At 39.2% G+C, this 16333-nt stretch overlaps 1 protein-coding gene across 1 annotated transcript; it reads left to right on the forward strand.

Annotated features, from left to right (window-relative positions):
• The first annotated feature begins 5272 nt into the window (after window positions 1-5272).
• On the forward strand, window positions 5273-15559 carry LOC114159681 (cytohesin-2-like). The gene is made up of 14 exons (XM_028041751.1): window positions 5273-5558; window positions 8455-8594; window positions 8946-9022; window positions 9206-9270; window positions 10021-10087; window positions 11012-11130; window positions 12150-12230; window positions 12350-12462; window positions 12638-12786; window positions 13181-13292; window positions 13375-13451; window positions 13531-13602; window positions 13700-13848; window positions 14698-15559. The coding sequence occupies exons 2-14, from the start codon at window positions 8555-8557 to the stop codon at window positions 14780-14782; spliced, it is 1206 nt and encodes a 401-aa protein (XP_027897552.1). The 5' UTR covers window positions 5273-5558; window positions 8455-8554; the 3' UTR covers window positions 14783-15559.
• Window positions 15560-16333: the final 774 nt, after the last annotated feature.

The following is a 16333-nucleotide window of genomic DNA, read 5'->3' on the forward strand; positions in this document are numbered from 1 at the left end:
GATTAGAACCAAATTCAAGATGGCTGAAAACACGTTATGACCTGCATTAGAGGACAGCTGCAAAGCAGCGTGGGTAAATTTACAGAGATCCAATCATCTGCTCCCACAGCATGATGCTGCCATGTCAGCAATTACCAAAATCTATGAGGCTCAAATCCAACATCTCGTTAAAAAAGTAAAGCTTCAAAATAAAACCTTCTTCTGAATGATGAAGCTGTAAACTGGTCTGTTAATCTCAAGTAACAGAGTAAAATCCTCAGATTTAGTTTTCTGAGTCCAGTTTTCCGTTTATCAGCCTCAGCGCAGCGGGGAAAGACCTCCGACCGCGACCCGAAGGTCAGACACAGCCCACCACTTCCCAGCATGCATCTCTGCTGCGTGTGGCTTTTATTGGACGAAGCGCGGCCCACACAGTCATTCAACACCATGGCTTAAAGTTTCCCTCCTAACATCTAACGCTCGTTCATGGAGACGCTGCTGCAGCTGAAACAGTGAAACAGAAACCTGCTGCAGCTGCTGCAGCTGCTGCCTCTACCAGCAGACTGTCCTGCTCCAAACTGGGAGACGATTCTGGTTTCTGAACTGGCTGTGGAAGCAGTGGACGAGTCAGAGGTGAAGGATGACAGGAGGGTCACATAAAACTTCGTCTTAACGAGTCTCCATGGCAACCTTCAGCTGTTTAATGGCTTCAAGGAACAAAGTTGAGAAAAAACAAAAACATTTAGAGTTTAAACCGATTAGAGAAAATATGAAGAGAAGAGCTGGAAGAGCTGCGGTGAGGATTACAACGGATCTCATCTCTGTTCAGCTGTGGAAAGATTCTTAGTTTCTTCCCTAGTTTTTAGTTTCCTGGTTTGTTAAATTTAGAAAAATCTCAGCTAAAATTTAATCTCATGAGTCTGAAGTTACCCTGATGCGTCCAAACCAGGAAGAAAATGGAGATATCCGCTAACATCAGCTAGCATCCGCTGGCATCCGCTAACATCAGCTAGCATCCGCTGGCATCAGCTAGCATCTGCTGGCATCAGCTAACATCAGCTAGCATCCGCTAACATCTGCTAGCATCCGGTGGCATCAGTTAGCCTCCGCTAACATCAGCTAGCATCCGCTAACATCTGCTAGCCTCTGCTAACATCTGCTAACAGCAGGAGCTGCTGCTCTCGGCCCACTCTGGATTCATTTCTACTTCAAATGGTGCAAACTGTAAAAAACAAACTTCAGTTTGTTCTCCCAGCTTTTATCATTTGGATTCATTTTGTTTAGTAAAATTTTCTGTTTGTTTTGTGTAAAAAAGGAAAACTGTAAAAAATGTTGGATTTATTTTGTCCCTACATATAAAACATTTGATTTTATCAACTGTGCTTTATTAAACTCAGGCAGTCAGAAATAATTATCTGAAGTTTCTTTGATGTAATCTTTAAATATTAAATGATCATTTGATCAGTAAACTTTTTACCAAATACTTTTTTACTTTTACTGGTTTTATTCTGTGAACAGTTTTAATCTTCAAATGGTCGATCAATATTTGAATGTGAGTTACAACTTGTTAAATAAATCTTCTGCCTGTAAAAGCTTTTTATTGCATGTTTTTTATGTAATTTATCTTCATACAGCTTCATAACTTTGGCAAAATAATCTATTCCTCATAAAGTTTTTCTTTTACTTCAGATTTTCCTGAGAAACTGAAGAAACTAAAACAGAAGCAACAATAAATGAACTATTTGAACAGTTCTTTAAGAGATTAGGATCCAGATTCAAACCATTTCAGATTAATTTAAATTATTCTGGAACAAAACTGCTGCTTCTTAAAATGAATTAGCAGAAAATGATGGAGCGTATTGTTTAAAAAGCATCAGCCGTTTCTTCTTTTGGAAAATTAGCTTCCAGTGAAAGATGGAAAACTTGAAATGAATTTTAAATTTTCAACAAACTCCTGCAAACATCTGAACAAGACGAAGCAACAGATATTTGACGAAACAACTTTGAGTTCATGTTTCACTGTTTTCATTTAACTTCTTCAGTATTTTTGGCACTAAGATTTTACAATAAGCAGTTTTAACTGATTTCTGGATGAATTTGCCAACATGTTTCCATCCCATCACACAACAGAAACATAAAGATTTATTGGACTTTGACAAACAAACAGGAGAAGAACAAGTTACACAGAGAGAAGCTGATTGGGGAGAGTTGGGTTTTTATAAGTTGCTGATAAGGAGCTGATCAGCGAACAATGAACAGGTGAGGCTGATTAAGGACCTGAGTAACAGCTGCGGCGAGCAGCAGCTGGAAATGATCCAGAAACCATGAAACACGACGGAGGAGAAATTAGCAGAAGATTATCGTCAAAATGAAGCAGCAAAACAAAACAGCACAATTCAGTTCAGTTTGTTTAGCACCAATTCAGAACGCACTTCAAAAAACAGAAATCATTTCAACACAATTCTACACGTTTCAGTTAATAATAGTGATCAATTAGTGTACTAATCTTAGTTTATAATCCTAATTAGTTTAAAACATTTTTCTGTACGGAAATCCAGCAGAGCGTTGAGTCGTTGACCCACAGCATCACTCTTCCTGACCAGCAGGGGGCGACGGGGGAAAGAAGCACTCCCCTCTAACAGGAAGAAAGTTAGTTTGAAGAAGTGATGATCTGGTATCGTTTTAGATTTTATAGAGATCGTACACTGGACTCTTCAGGCTCCCTGGAGGCTGGATGATGTTTCAACTTCCTGTTTGAGAGGCTGATCATGTTTCTACTTCCTGTTTTAGGAACTGTGACATCACGAAGCCGCTCTGCAGACAGAGGCAGTTAGAATCTGAGCGAAACACTTAGTGTCACTTTGATTGAGATAAAACATGCGGAGCAGAGCGCCGACCTCGCTAAGGTCACAGGAAGCTAATTCCCCCCTGCATGGCTAATCACGTCAGCGCAGCAGGAGCAGAACGGAGACGGTGACCCCGTGACTCTGAGGTCAACATGGCCGCTGCCTTCTGGGTCTGCTTGAGCAAAAACACATTTATTAATGTTAGCATGCGGCGCAGAGCTCCAATTATTCCTAAATGAACAAACCAGGCAGCAAACATGTCTGCTCTGCTGGATGGCAGAAAATCAGCTAAATAAAAACACACCGATTCAATAAGTTGGAATATTATTGGAAACTTGATCAGTTAATGAAATGAAAGACATTAATTAGATCAATTCCACCCAGACTGATGTTTTCAGGCATTTATTTCTGTTCATTTCGACAGTAAATTAAAACATTTTAATATACGGTAATCACCTTCCTAAAATATTGTGTTTTTTGCAAAAAGTAATTAATATATAATTTATTATTTAACTGAGATTAATGCTGTTAATCACAGAAACTGTGAGAGCTGCAGCATCTTGCATAGTTTCATTACAAACTTCGATGTGAGTTTTGGTGACGGATCAAAGCAGGAAATTCTTCTGAAGGAAACTCTGAACATCTGAAGGCATTTAGATCCAGATTTCCTCCAGTTTTACTCTATTATAAATTTGGATAATCAACTTTAATATTTTTGTGTTGTTTGGTCAAATACTTAGAGAAACATCTGGATAAACTGCAGGTGGCCCAAATTAAAGCTGCATGTATTTCAGAACAAATGTTAATTTTATGCATCAGTTCCTGTTTTCATCACGTTTCCGTTTCCTTCCATCAGCAGATATGATTCAATACTAGGAGGACATGTTTTATCACTTTTACATATTTTATTCCTGGAGCCAACAGCAGATCAGAACTTTTTCCTTCTGCATCCACACTGATGGCTGATCATTTAAAAAGAGATTTAAAAATCTAAAACGGAGAATGAATTACAGATACATTTATATTTATAGTTTATCATTGTTTGTTTTCTATATATCTTTGTTTTTAGTCTAGTTTTGATATTTCTTAAATTGTTTGATGTATTTTGTGATTGTGTTTTTTCCTCCACCTTCTTCAAATCTGACAAAATCATCGTCAAACGTTTGTGTAGCAAAAATTTTCATTGTAAAGATATGAAAGAAGTTTCTGGAGGTCATCAGAGGTCACCATCTTTAAAGAAAAAGCAGCACAAACACATTTTTTGCTGCTCAAACGTAGCTGAGTTGATTAACACAAATGTAGTTTAATTTGAAGAAGGCGGCTGGTTGACCTTTCATGACCTCTGGACACATTTATTAATATCTTTAACATTTTTGGCAGAGATGAAAATTTTTGCAGCACAAACGTTTGACACCATTTTTGTTAGATTTGAAGGAGGTGGAGCCAACTTCAGTCAGGTCTGATGAGACTTTCAGGTTTTGATAAAACCTCCCAGAGTTAAAGCAGAACTGACTGAGAGATGAACTTTGACCTCTACATTTCTGCCGCAGAGTTCCTGGAAACTGGAAGTCGATTTTCAGGGAAAAACCTTCAGAGTTTCTGTTCGATGTAAAACCTGTTGAATGACAGATGGAGACGCTGCGAAACGTTTCATTAACTGCTTTATCCTGCCAGCCTTGACTGAGGAAAAACTATGAACAAAAGTAAAAGTCATTTTCCCATCACTGAGTTCTCGCTGAACGCTTTAGCTGAAAGAAATCAAGACAAGGAGGTTTATTTCTGATAGAGGAGAAATGAAACCAGATTATTTTCCACCTGGAGGGTTTATAATTTATTTTATTAAGCTAAAAGCTCCAGATTCATTGTGAATCCATTCATGTTAAAAATAATAAACTTACAGTTAATGAAATCATCTTTATGACTCATGTTAAAGTTCGCTGCCCACCTTCTGCTGTAAATAGATCTGTGATCCTAACGCGCTCTGATCTCAAGGAAACAGCAACATGGATGCCAGGTTACCGTGGCAACACGACGACACGGGGCCTTGAATGAGTTTTGTGATGTAAAGTCAACTTTTCACCAGAGGAAGCTTTGTGCTGCAGCCAGAGGCGGATCGCTCCGTCATCACGAAGGAGATGACCAGATTTATTTTTATTTTCAAAGCTTTTAAAACAATAAAACAAATTCAGCCTCTAACGATTAAAACATATCAATAAAAACAGGAGAGTAAGTTCAACAGATTAGTAAAATTGGTAGTGTTTCCATTACTAAGAAATATGACTTAAAGTTACACATCTCTGTCACAATTACTTATTAAAGGGTGAAATAAACAAAGTGGTGACAATATAACAATATTTCTGCTCAATAACAATAAAACGTCAGAATGAAAAGAGCAGCAGAGAAAGCTGAACATTTTTACTGACGCACAGAAAGATGGTTTTGTTGCTGTAAATAATAAGTGACATTGAAAAAGTAAAACATTTCAGTAACATCATTTCTTCGTTCTGAGAGTTTTTCTGTTTTCTGGTTCTTTCTGATCTTCCTGGCCGTTTCTGAACTTCCGGTTTGATGTGTGAACTCGGAGCTTCAGAGCCGTTCAGAGCCGCCGGACTCGGTAACCGATCCCGCTTTAACGAGCCTGCTGCTGGGCGTGGCGCCGCGGGAGGAGCGCGTCCCTCATTACGGACACAAGACAACAGACGGACCGGTACCGGAACCGAGCAGCTGCAGCTGGTAACGAGCCTCATGGCGGCCATGAAGGTCAACTCTACAATTAGAGACGCTGGCAGCCATGTTGGCGGCAGCCGGTTTGAAATGACGCGTCTCTACAGCTTCATAGCAAAAATAGAAATAAAATACTGCTTCATATTAATACCCAGAATCCTCCGCTTTACGAAACATTTCGGGTGATTTCCAGTTTTGTTGTTTTGAACTCTGACCTACTTTTCTTCTCATTGTTACCATGGTTACTAGTTTAGCTCAAACCAGCCTGGCAAATAGACAAAGTCTGAGACACGAAAACCAACAAATTCAGCTGCAGCTTTTAGTGAAGCTAAAACATTTATTTATGGCTTTCTTTTCTCATTGCATCTTTATCTAGTTTGATTCCTTTAAACAATAAAATCAGTTTAATCGTTTGTAGCGCTTTGCAAACTGCCAGAAAACCAAACCAGGACCAAAATTCATCAGATTTACTGCTGTGAACTGGAACTGTTCTGATTTTTTATATATTTCTGAGAACCAGTGATTTGCAGTCAAGCTAAATCAAAAGTGAATAAGAAATAAAGTGAAAATTAAACTTATTGAACTTTATCTTCTAAATTATGAGCGCCCTCTCCTGGTGCTGCCCTGGGTAGCTGCCTTATGACCCATATTAATGTGTGTGTGATTTATTTTACAGAAAACAATTGTAGATATTTACAGACTCACTAATGCTGCCTCAGCATGGCGGTTAATCACATCACACAGGAATCAAAGTCAGGCTTTAAAAATATTTTCAAAAAAATCATGAAGTTAAAAGTAGCTCTGACCTTTAACCTCACACTCCCTCACCACCCAAAATCTATTTAAGGTTTTTATTACTGTTCCTCCCCAACTGGCTTTATCTATAGAGGAGAATCATTTACAGGAAGTGATGTCATTACTCATATTTTGATGAGCGAATCTGTTGGAGCGGAGGTCAACGCCGCCGTGCTGACCTCCGCTTCCTCTGAATCCTAAATTAGAGATGAGGTTTGAGCGACGTGACAGGAAATGAGATGCAGTGACTGAAAACCACTTGTGTTTCTAAAGAGTCACTAATAACATGATTCACACAAATCCTGAGCAAAACTCTGGATTATTCATGAGATTAAACCGCAAAGATTGGAAAAAGAAGATTCACTTTGATCCAAAATAAAAGTCAGAGAATTGGCACACGAGCAGTTCTTTTTATTTCATAATCTGGATTAAATATGAAGTAGAACAGAATAAACACACAATCATAAAGGAGCTATATCGGTATGTTCCTTTAAGAAGCGACCAGAAGCTGGAATCTGTTTGTTTTGAAGAGCGAAGCCTCGACTGGATGGAAATGAAAGTAACTCGTCTTCCTTCCTGCAGAGAGAAAAATGACAACAAACAGAAAACAAGATGGCGTCCGCCCGTCAGCAGCAGAAACACGTTCTGCCCTTCAGTGGCTTGATCAGACGTGCAAAATGGGCAAATTCAATGAAACATTAAACATCATCCAGTTATGAAACAAATGATTCAGATTTAGTTATTCAGTAAAACGTTTTGCAGTAAAATCAGGAAAATTGATGTTTGGTTGATAATCTGGTGAGTGAATGTGAAGCACGGTGGTGGCAGCATCATGCTGCAGTGATGCTTCTCTTTAGCAGTGAAAAGATGTGATGCCTCCAAACACTCACTGATCAAACTCCAGCTTTTATTGTGAAAATTAATCAGAATAATGTTTCACCATAATGATTGGAGGAAATCTTCCATAAACCAAAGCAGGACATTTTAAAGCTGCTGAAACTTTGGCTTTTATTTGGGAATTCTTGGATGTTGGCAGTCGTGTGAGGAATAGCAGCACTGTGTTGAATACAGACCCACAATGGAAGCATGTTCATGCGTTCAAATGGCCCAGTCAAAGTTTAAGCTACAATCCAAACAGGAATTTCTGGCAAGACTAGAAAATGGAGGATTGAGACGAAACGATCAGGATGTGTGAAACCAGAGACGCTGCTGGAGAACGGACTTCTATTCTTCTTCATCTTCTTTATGGTGGTTAGATGTGAGTTAGCGCCACCTACTGGAATGGAGATGAGGAAAGTATTTTACACAGATTTTAAAACTAAAGATAAATAACTAACAATAATAAAACTACATTCTTTGTTAATTTCATAATCAAACATAGCAACAAACATCTGACCAATCACAACCCGGCTCATTGGCTTGGCTCTACGTATTTCCGGTGAACTTTGACCCCGGTGAAGCTCGTGTTCAGCTCGGTTTTCTTCCTGTTAACTCAGTAAAAAACTAAAATGAGTTCAAATCTTTTCCAGTTGAATCTGTTTTCATTGTTGTGCTTTCCGTTTTGTTTTGGTGCTTTCGCGTACATGTCCAGTACCGTCTCCATGGCAACATCAGAACATCCTGTAGCTACAAAATGGAGGCCGACAGACAGCAGATTAGTTTTATTTTTATTTTGAATTGTAGTAAATAATAATGGCGATTCTCAATAGAAATGATTTTTTTTACTCATTTCTACTATATACAGTTATTCAGGGATGTATCTGACAAAAAGGTAAAGATCTGACTGACCTTTAACCTCTGAGAGGAGGCAGAGTGAATACAGAGCAGCTGGATGAAAAAAACAAACATTTAAATAAACAAAGATATGAAGGAAAGGATGAAAGAGTGAACCAGGTATGGAAGTATATTAGTGGCAAACAGAAAAACAACCAAAACGATCCAAATACAAAACCAAGAGCCAAAAATATTAAATTCTCCTTTTTAATTCTGGTCTGTTGTGAATCTTTTTCAACTTCCTGATAATAAATATTGACAGCTGGTTTAAAATGAAGTTTCTGATGTGATGATGAAAATATTTCTACAGTATGATTTCTTTTCTTTGCGTCATCAGAGTGTGGGTTTCTCAGCAGCAGCAGCAGCGCCGGCCCTTTTTTCCGCTCTGACTCGTCGCTGGGCTTCCTGTGCCTCCGCCAGTCGCTCTGCACTCCAACATGGCCATCAGCAGAAAAGACAGCTTCCTCTGGGGCAAAGGTACGCAGCATCCAGCTTTTAACCTCAACATTGCTAAAAACGCCTTTAATTCAGGTGTTTCCACGGTTTGTCAGCTTCCAGCTGACGATGATGATGATGATTTTTACAGATTTCAGGTGTAGTTATGGAAACTTCTCTCATTTGAATGTTTCTGTTATAATTGTGACTTTTGGATCTCATTAATGGTTCAGTTCCTCCAGGCTGAGGGCGAAACTCGGGTTTCTGGTCTGACTGCTGGGGATGAGGCTGAGGGGCCGCTGGTCGCTGCAGACCAGCGGTGTGTGTTTGTGTGTGTGTGTGTGTGTGTGTGTGAAGGTCATCCAGCTCTGAATCATTTTTGCCCCCCCACAGCACCACCGAGGCTCCGACTGGCTGAGAGGAGGCAGAACGACCGCAGCGGCCAACCTGAGCTGCTGGACGACCTGCAGGTACCGGACCTGTCATTAAAACACCTGTTCACACACACACACACACCCACACACACACACACACACACACACACACACACACACACACACACACACCGCCTCGCCAGGAACAAATCATTTTATTTTTTCTGACAGAATCTGAAGCAGCTGCAGGTTTTCACATCGTTTCCATTTTTCCCTCAGAAGCTGAAACTGGAGCTGAATGATGCAGCGACCGGATCCAGCAACCCGGACCTGAAGCGCCACAGGTGAGGCTCTGCCCAGGTGGATCCAGGTCCAACCGGGTCCAACCGGGTCTGACCAGCTCCTTTCTTGAGCTGAACTCTGCTTACTGTGTCAACTTGAACTATTTTTAGTCAGAAACTATTTTCAGCTTTTCTTCACTTCCTTTGCTAGTTGCAGTTTTTCTTCCTAAAGAAACGAGCGCTTACTGACACTTTGTAAAGATTTTAGATCATAAAATAGTTTCAGGTTCAGTTTTAATTCTCTAAGCCTCTCCGACCTGTTGTGGTTTGTCAGTCGGTCTGAGGCATCAGTTTCACAACCAGAGAAAAGAAAAATAAATTAAAACTTATTTTCAGATGACTGGTGACCCCGTTTCTTTACTTCCTCTTGCTTTTGTTGCTGCGTCCAGCGGCTGACGGTAAACGCTGCGTTCACTGCCGTGTTGCATTCAGCTGTGGGACGCCCACCAAAACCAAACACTTTACTGCAAACTGAACCTCAGACTGCAGAGAAAATGAAAGATCAGCTGAAGAATGAGATTAATTCAAACCTACAGAATGAAGCTGGATTAAAATAAATATTTTAAACACATTCAATGAACAACATGCATGAATCTGTTGTTTTACTTTATTTAGCTTAGAGCCTGTGGTTCATGTTTTCTCATTTTATTCAACTTTATTTAAAATAAAAATGCAAATTTAACTTGTTTTTTAGGTTAACATGAAGCAAATAATAAAAAAATTCATTTCTTGACTTTTATTTTCTTGTTTTAGTAAAAGTGTCGTGAGGAACAGGAAGTTTCTACGAGGGAAAAAGAAATTCAACATGGACCCAAAAGTGGTGAGTTTTTATTTTTCTGCACATCCAGTGACTGTGGGGCTCCCAACATCTCCAGAGGTCAGAGGTCACTGACTCCAGAGGATTTTACATTAATCACATTAATGGGATGTTTCTGCTCCGTTCGTCTGGGTTCAGTTCAAATCAAACCTGATGGTTTTCTGCTTCCATTCAACTGGTTTTAATGGTTTTAATGGTTTACATCAAGCTGCAGCTACACTGCAAAAACACTAAATCTCACCAAGTATTTATGTGTAGTTTCTGCTGCAAACGTCTCGTTACACTACAAATAAAATGATAATTATAGGATAAACAAATAAGACAACACTGACTTAGAAGATTGTTTAGTCAATAATTATTGATTAAAAAGTCAGCAGGTTATTTCACTTATAAAATAGAAAAAAATTTATTCCAAGTAAAATAATCTGAATATTGAAGAATCTTTTCACCAATATTAAGGAATTATTGATCTAAACCAGCTTCTATTTCTGCTGAAAAGTTACTTCTGAGTTACTTTTGTCTAGTTTCTACTTTACTGAAACATTTCCACTAGTAACTAAACCAGACGTCTTGGTAAGATTGAGTTTTTTCAGTGCAGCAGCTGGGTGTGTGATGCAGTAAAGGAGCTGCCTACAGAAAAGCCACATCCTGTTCCTCAAAGAGAGGCAGAGGCGTCTGGCGAGTCAAACCGAGCCGCGCTCGGCGCTCTGAGTTTTACTGACATGATCCAAAATGGAGAAGTGATCAGTTCGCACTCTGCTTCTCTACTGAAGCAACACGCCTGACAGCCGTGACTCAAAACGTTATAGAAGGAAACCTTTAAATGTGCGATATGATGCTTCTGGTTGATAAGAGCAAAGCAGCAGATGAGGCGACTCTCATGCGACGGTATGAGGTCATTTCCTGTGAAACGTTGTCTTCCTGCAGGGCGTCCGCTACCTGGTGGAACATGGCATCCTGGAGTGGCGAGCCGAGCCGGTGGCGGAGTTCCTCTACAAGGAGGAGGGGCTTAACAAGACCGCCATCGGCAACTTCCTGGGAGAACGGTACGGCAGGCCAGAGGTCAAAACGAAGGTCAAACAGCTGCATGAACCAATCCAGCTTTATTTATTAAAACCTTCAAAACCAAAGTGCTGCACAGTCAAAGTAAAAACATAAAAAAGGTTTTATTGAGCAAAAAACAAATATTTGACTGTAGAGATTATCGCGACTTAGGAAGTAAAATAGAAATTTAAACGGGAAAAGCTGAGTCAGCAATCCAAAAGAAAAGAAACCTAATTAAAATAATAAAAAATGTCTTTTAATAAAATACAATGATGAATAAAAATCAATTAATTGATACATATTGAAATAAGTTCAAATATGTAAAATAATAAAGTAGAGAAAATTAATTATAATTTTAATATAAAGTTAGCCAAGATATTTATAAGTAAATTTAAAGGAAAAAAAATAAAAGGAAAATATTCAGAAATTCAAATGAAACAATATAATAAAATCTGAAAAGCATAATTTAACTGCCTGTTGAATCTTTTTGATTTTGATATTTTCCATCAGAAACTCCAGTTTGTATAATATTATGGTTAATATATCTACAATCTTATTTATACTTTGCTGTTAAAAATAAATACTTACATTTTGTATGAATTTTTTCTGGACAAATCAGGCAAAAACGCTCAGTCTGAAACTGTTTAATGTTTACTAATATTATTTATTCTTATGTTGTTATTATTCTGATTTCCAATTTGTCCTGAAGGCATCGTCAGCATAGCATCAATATTCCATCGTTACATTTTCTATTTTTTACAAACTTTAAAGCACCAATGAGAGGACAGGAAACTTTTGGGGGCAGGACCAAAAATGGGTGGAGTTACAGCAGCAGCATTCAGCCACACCCCCTGGCCCGCCCACAAGTTGTTCCTTTCAGTTTGAAATACTGTAGTCTGAATTTTATTCCTCTAATTTGTTTAGTTTTTCTGAAATCATAAATGAAATGAATCGGTTTGGTAGTTTGTTGTTCCTGTTCTGTTTCCTGAAGTCGATCTGATCTGCTGTAAATGTCACTTAGGGAGGAAATGCACCTGAAAGTCCTGAAGGCGTTCGTGGCTCTGCATGAGTTCTCCGACCTGAATCTGGTCCAGGCGCTGAGGTTTGTATAAAATATTCATTTTATTTAACTTTATTCTGTTTTTCTCAGTATAAATAATTCTAATTTTTTTTACCAGCGTTGGCTTCTTTTGATGTGTGTTTGAATAAATCTGTTGTCAGGCAGTTTCTGTGGAGCTTCCGGCTCCCAGGTGAAGCCCAGAAGATCGACCGGATGATGGAGGCGTTCGCGGCGCGTTACTGCGACTGTAACCCCGGAGTGTTCCAGTCCACAGGTACGACTCAACGTCCAATAGAAACGCTCTGCTGCTTCTCCGTCCAATAGAAACACAGAGCCTGAAACCTCTGAGCTCATTGATTCCTCACTGCCTTCTGCACACAGCCTTTACTTTGAATAGACCATAGCGGCTGTGCAGCGATAACAAAGCAGCGCTGCGGTTTCTCTTACAGACACCTGCTACATCCTGTCGTTTGCCATCATCATGCTCAACACCAGTCTGCACAACCCCAACGTGAAAGACAAGCCCAACCTGCAGCGCTTCGTCTGCATGAACCGAGGAATCAACAACGGCGCCGACCTTCCCGTCGACCTGCTCACGGTCCGTTCACTTCCAGCGTCAGAGCTCAGAGCAAAGCCTTCCTGCTGGTCCCTCCTGCCTTCAGGGGGCGCTGCAGGAACGTTTAGCCCAAACAAACATCCTCCTTCTCTACTGTGTCGTCTGCAAACAGTCTCAGTTTTACCTTGACTGACCCATTCCCTTCAGCTTCATGAAATAAGCACCTTGAATTCCCTTGTTGCTGAAAATGTGCCCTATAAATAAATGACCAACTATGACTGTGCAAGTTAGAATTATGAAAATAAATTTGCTAAAAGGAAACTAATTTTGGACATTTTTGACAAAACGTTGAGGTGTTTTTTGGTTGTACTGAATTTAGTGAATTTTATAAAACAATAAAACTCTTTTTTGACTTAGCCTCTGTTTTTTCTTCCAGAAACTTTACGCCAGCATCCGCAGCGAACCCTTCAAGATCCCCGAGGACGATGGCAACGACCTTACTCTGACCTTCTTCAACCCGGACCGCGAGGGCTGGCTGCTGAAGATGGGTGAGTCTGATGCAGCAGCAACGGCAAAGCGCCTCTCTGTGCCGCTGCGGCGCGTTTCTGAACGTGTTTGTTGTCGCTCCAGGCGGCCGCGTCAAGACGTGGAAACGCCGCTGGTTCATCCTGACCGAGAGCTGCCTCTACTACTTCCAGTACACAACGGTGAGTTTCTGCTTCCTGCTGGTCAGAGTGCAGCAGCAGTGTGTGTGTGTGTGTGTGTGACGTTCGGTTTGCCCTGCAGGATAAAGACCCGATCGGGATCATCCCTCTGGAGAATCTCTGTGTCAGAAAGCTGCAGGATTCCAGCAAACCGGTAGAGAAACAAACTTCCAACATCATCTGCAAACTGAACCAGAAAATATCGTTTAAACATTATTTACCTCTGATTACGGCTCCTGTGTTTCCACCAGTTCTGTCTGGAGCTGTACAGCCCCAAAGGTCAGAAGGTCAAAGCCTGTAAGACGGAGAACAAAGGCCGAGTGGTGGAGGGGAAACACCAGTTCTACCGGCTGAACGCCGCCAGTGAGGAGGAGAGAGACGACTGGATCAGCGCCATCAGGTGAGCCACAGGTCTCTCACACACACACACACACACACACACACACACAGACAGATCACAGGTCACACACACACACAGAGTCCTACAATCCTCCTCTGACTGAAACTGATCAATTAATTATTATTAATAATAATGGCTCATTATTATTATATATTTTCAGACTCTAATATATCAGACAGAAAATATGTGATTAAATAAAACAGTTTCTCTGATTATGAATTCACTCAAACGATGGAGTATTAGATTCATGCTGATTTGTTTTAAATATGAGGAAAAAATCTAAATAATCAGAATAAAGTCAGAATAATTTTGTCATAATATTACAAGATTAAAGTTGCAATAAAATAAATTGCAACAAAAAAGTCAGGACTTTTTTCTCTTTCAGAATTTCACTTTAATTTGAGTTAAATGTAACAAGTTATAATTGTTTTACTATTATTGGATAAAAAATTAATGTGGGTATTTAAAAAAAGAAAATTGAGTTCAGTAAAAACAGGAAACGTCGAGTTTTGTAGGAAGTTTGGAGAAAATTAGATCAAAACTTTAGTTCAGATTAAAAGTCCAGTTTGTTTCCAAAATGGCCGAATTTAAACAAACCTGCAAGATTTGACTTTTAGATAATTATCACAAACATTTGATATTTATAAAACTTATTAGGTAATCATCTTCAGCTTTTTCTCTTTAACAGGTCAAATAATTACTTTTTGTATTTCCTCAGGTGATTTTATCTTAAAATGAGTTTCATGACCTTAAATAATAAAGTGGAGCAACAGAAGAAGCGTGCAGATCAGTGATGATGCGAAGATAGAAAATGTTGATAATCATGTTGATAAAATCTGTTTTCTCCAGGGCGAGCATCACCAAGGACCCGTTTTACGATTTGGTGTCGATGAGGAAGAGGAAGGTGATCAGGAATGCTTCGTCATCGGAGTGAAGCGTCCTGAACAAAGCTTCATGAACGTTTCACAGAAACAAGCTGAACTGGAGAGACAAAGAGGAACCGGGAAATGACGAGTCCAAGTCACTTCTGCAAACTGCAGACGGTTCCTGGAAGAAGGCGTTAGCATCAGCAGCTTTAGCATTAGCAGCTTTAGCGTTAGCAGCATCACATTAAACTGACTTCATTCCCTCCATGTGAAGGAAGTGAACTAAAGTTCACAAAGAAGCTTAAAAATGAAGCAGAAAGACCAACAGCTGGAAGCTAAAAGAGACGAAACGAAACTGAAGCTGGAAAAGAAGCTAAAGGACAAAAACACAGAAAAGATGCTGAATGTTCACTTTAAAACAGAAAAATCACCGAGATGCAAAACATGGATGTTCAATATTTCCACAAAAAACAGAAAAGTAACAAAAATAGATAGAAAATGATGCAGTTTAAAAACCAATGAAAGAACTGAACAGTGATTACAGAGAATGAAGCTACATGTAGAGTCCAGGGAAAAACAGTCTGAACACAGAAACTACCACAATACAAACAATAAAACATTTTTAAAATAACCAGCTGTAAAATATTAAACACATCTGGCTGATTATTTATTCAGCCTGGAGAAATGATGTAGCATTTCTTTATAAGTCTAATAGATCTAAAATCTTCTCAACTTGTTTAATTTATGAATCGTTGAATATGTACAGTTTGTTATATTTTATGTTTAATATGTAATTTAATGATCACATAATCAAACTTGTAGAATAAAGTTTATTTTTCCTCAAAGCTTGTCGCCTTTTCTCCACCAGATGGCGCCGCAGCACCGCCATGTTGAACTGAACTCAAACGTAAATTTATGCTGAAAGTTTTATTTTCTATTTTAACCGGAGAGAAGATGAAGAGAAATTATGAGAATCTTCAACACAGCAGATCGAGTTTCCAGGTCACCTCCAGTGAGTCGCACTGGTTGAACTGGGAGAAGAAAACTCCAGTAATTAGAAGTGAATAATTCGGGTTTGTAAGTTTCCCATGGATCTCTTTGCAGACTCATTGCTCCACTGATTTCGTTTTTGTGCTGGTTTCCTCCTGGATCCTGAGTTCATCTCTCTTTCCTCCTGATGTACTTACACAAAAAATTAAATTAAAACAATATCATCTTATATACGTCTTTAAATTCAGATAAAACCTCATTGTTTTGTACGGCTGCCACTCCTGGGCAGACTGATCCATGTTTTGTTTGTATTGTATCAAATCCTTCAAAATGATTCATAAAAGGAAAGTGAAGCTCATATGATCTTGAGTTTCTAATATCAGGCTTTCTGAGATCCTTAGCCTGCTTCGTGTCGTCAGTCAGACAGTTTCTAATGAAACTGATCCCAGAAAATGTGGTAACAACAGAACATTTAAATTTGACAGGGTAATTAATCGCTCTTTCCTTTAAAGCAACAGTATCATGGCTTTTCCAGCCACATGGAGACATTTTATACCACAATCTAGTAACAGTATTACCTTTTATATAAAATGCTATTTATAATTTGACTTCCTGATTAAACACTTTGA

The sequence above is a fragment of the Xiphophorus couchianus genome, chromosome 16 (genome assembly GCF_001444195.1).
Source record: "Xiphophorus couchianus chromosome 16, X_couchianus-1.0, whole genome shotgun sequence".
Taxonomy (NCBI): domain Eukaryota; kingdom Metazoa; phylum Chordata; class Actinopteri; order Cyprinodontiformes; family Poeciliidae; genus Xiphophorus; species Xiphophorus couchianus.

Excerpts from the sequence above, each read along its gene's own strand:
- LOC114159681 (XM_028041751.1), top strand. The coding sequence starts at position 8,555 with ATGGCCATCAGCAGAAAAGACAGCTTCCTCTGGGGCAAAG. Across the intron at positions 8,595-8,945 it reads CAGCTTCCTCTGGGGCAAAG|CACCACCGAGGCTCCGACTG; the intron begins GTACGCAGCATC and ends GCCCCCCCACAG. Across the intron at positions 9,023-9,205 it reads AGCTGCTGGACGACCTGCAG|AAGCTGAAACTGGAGCTGAA; the intron begins GTACCGGACCTG and ends TTTTTCCCTCAG.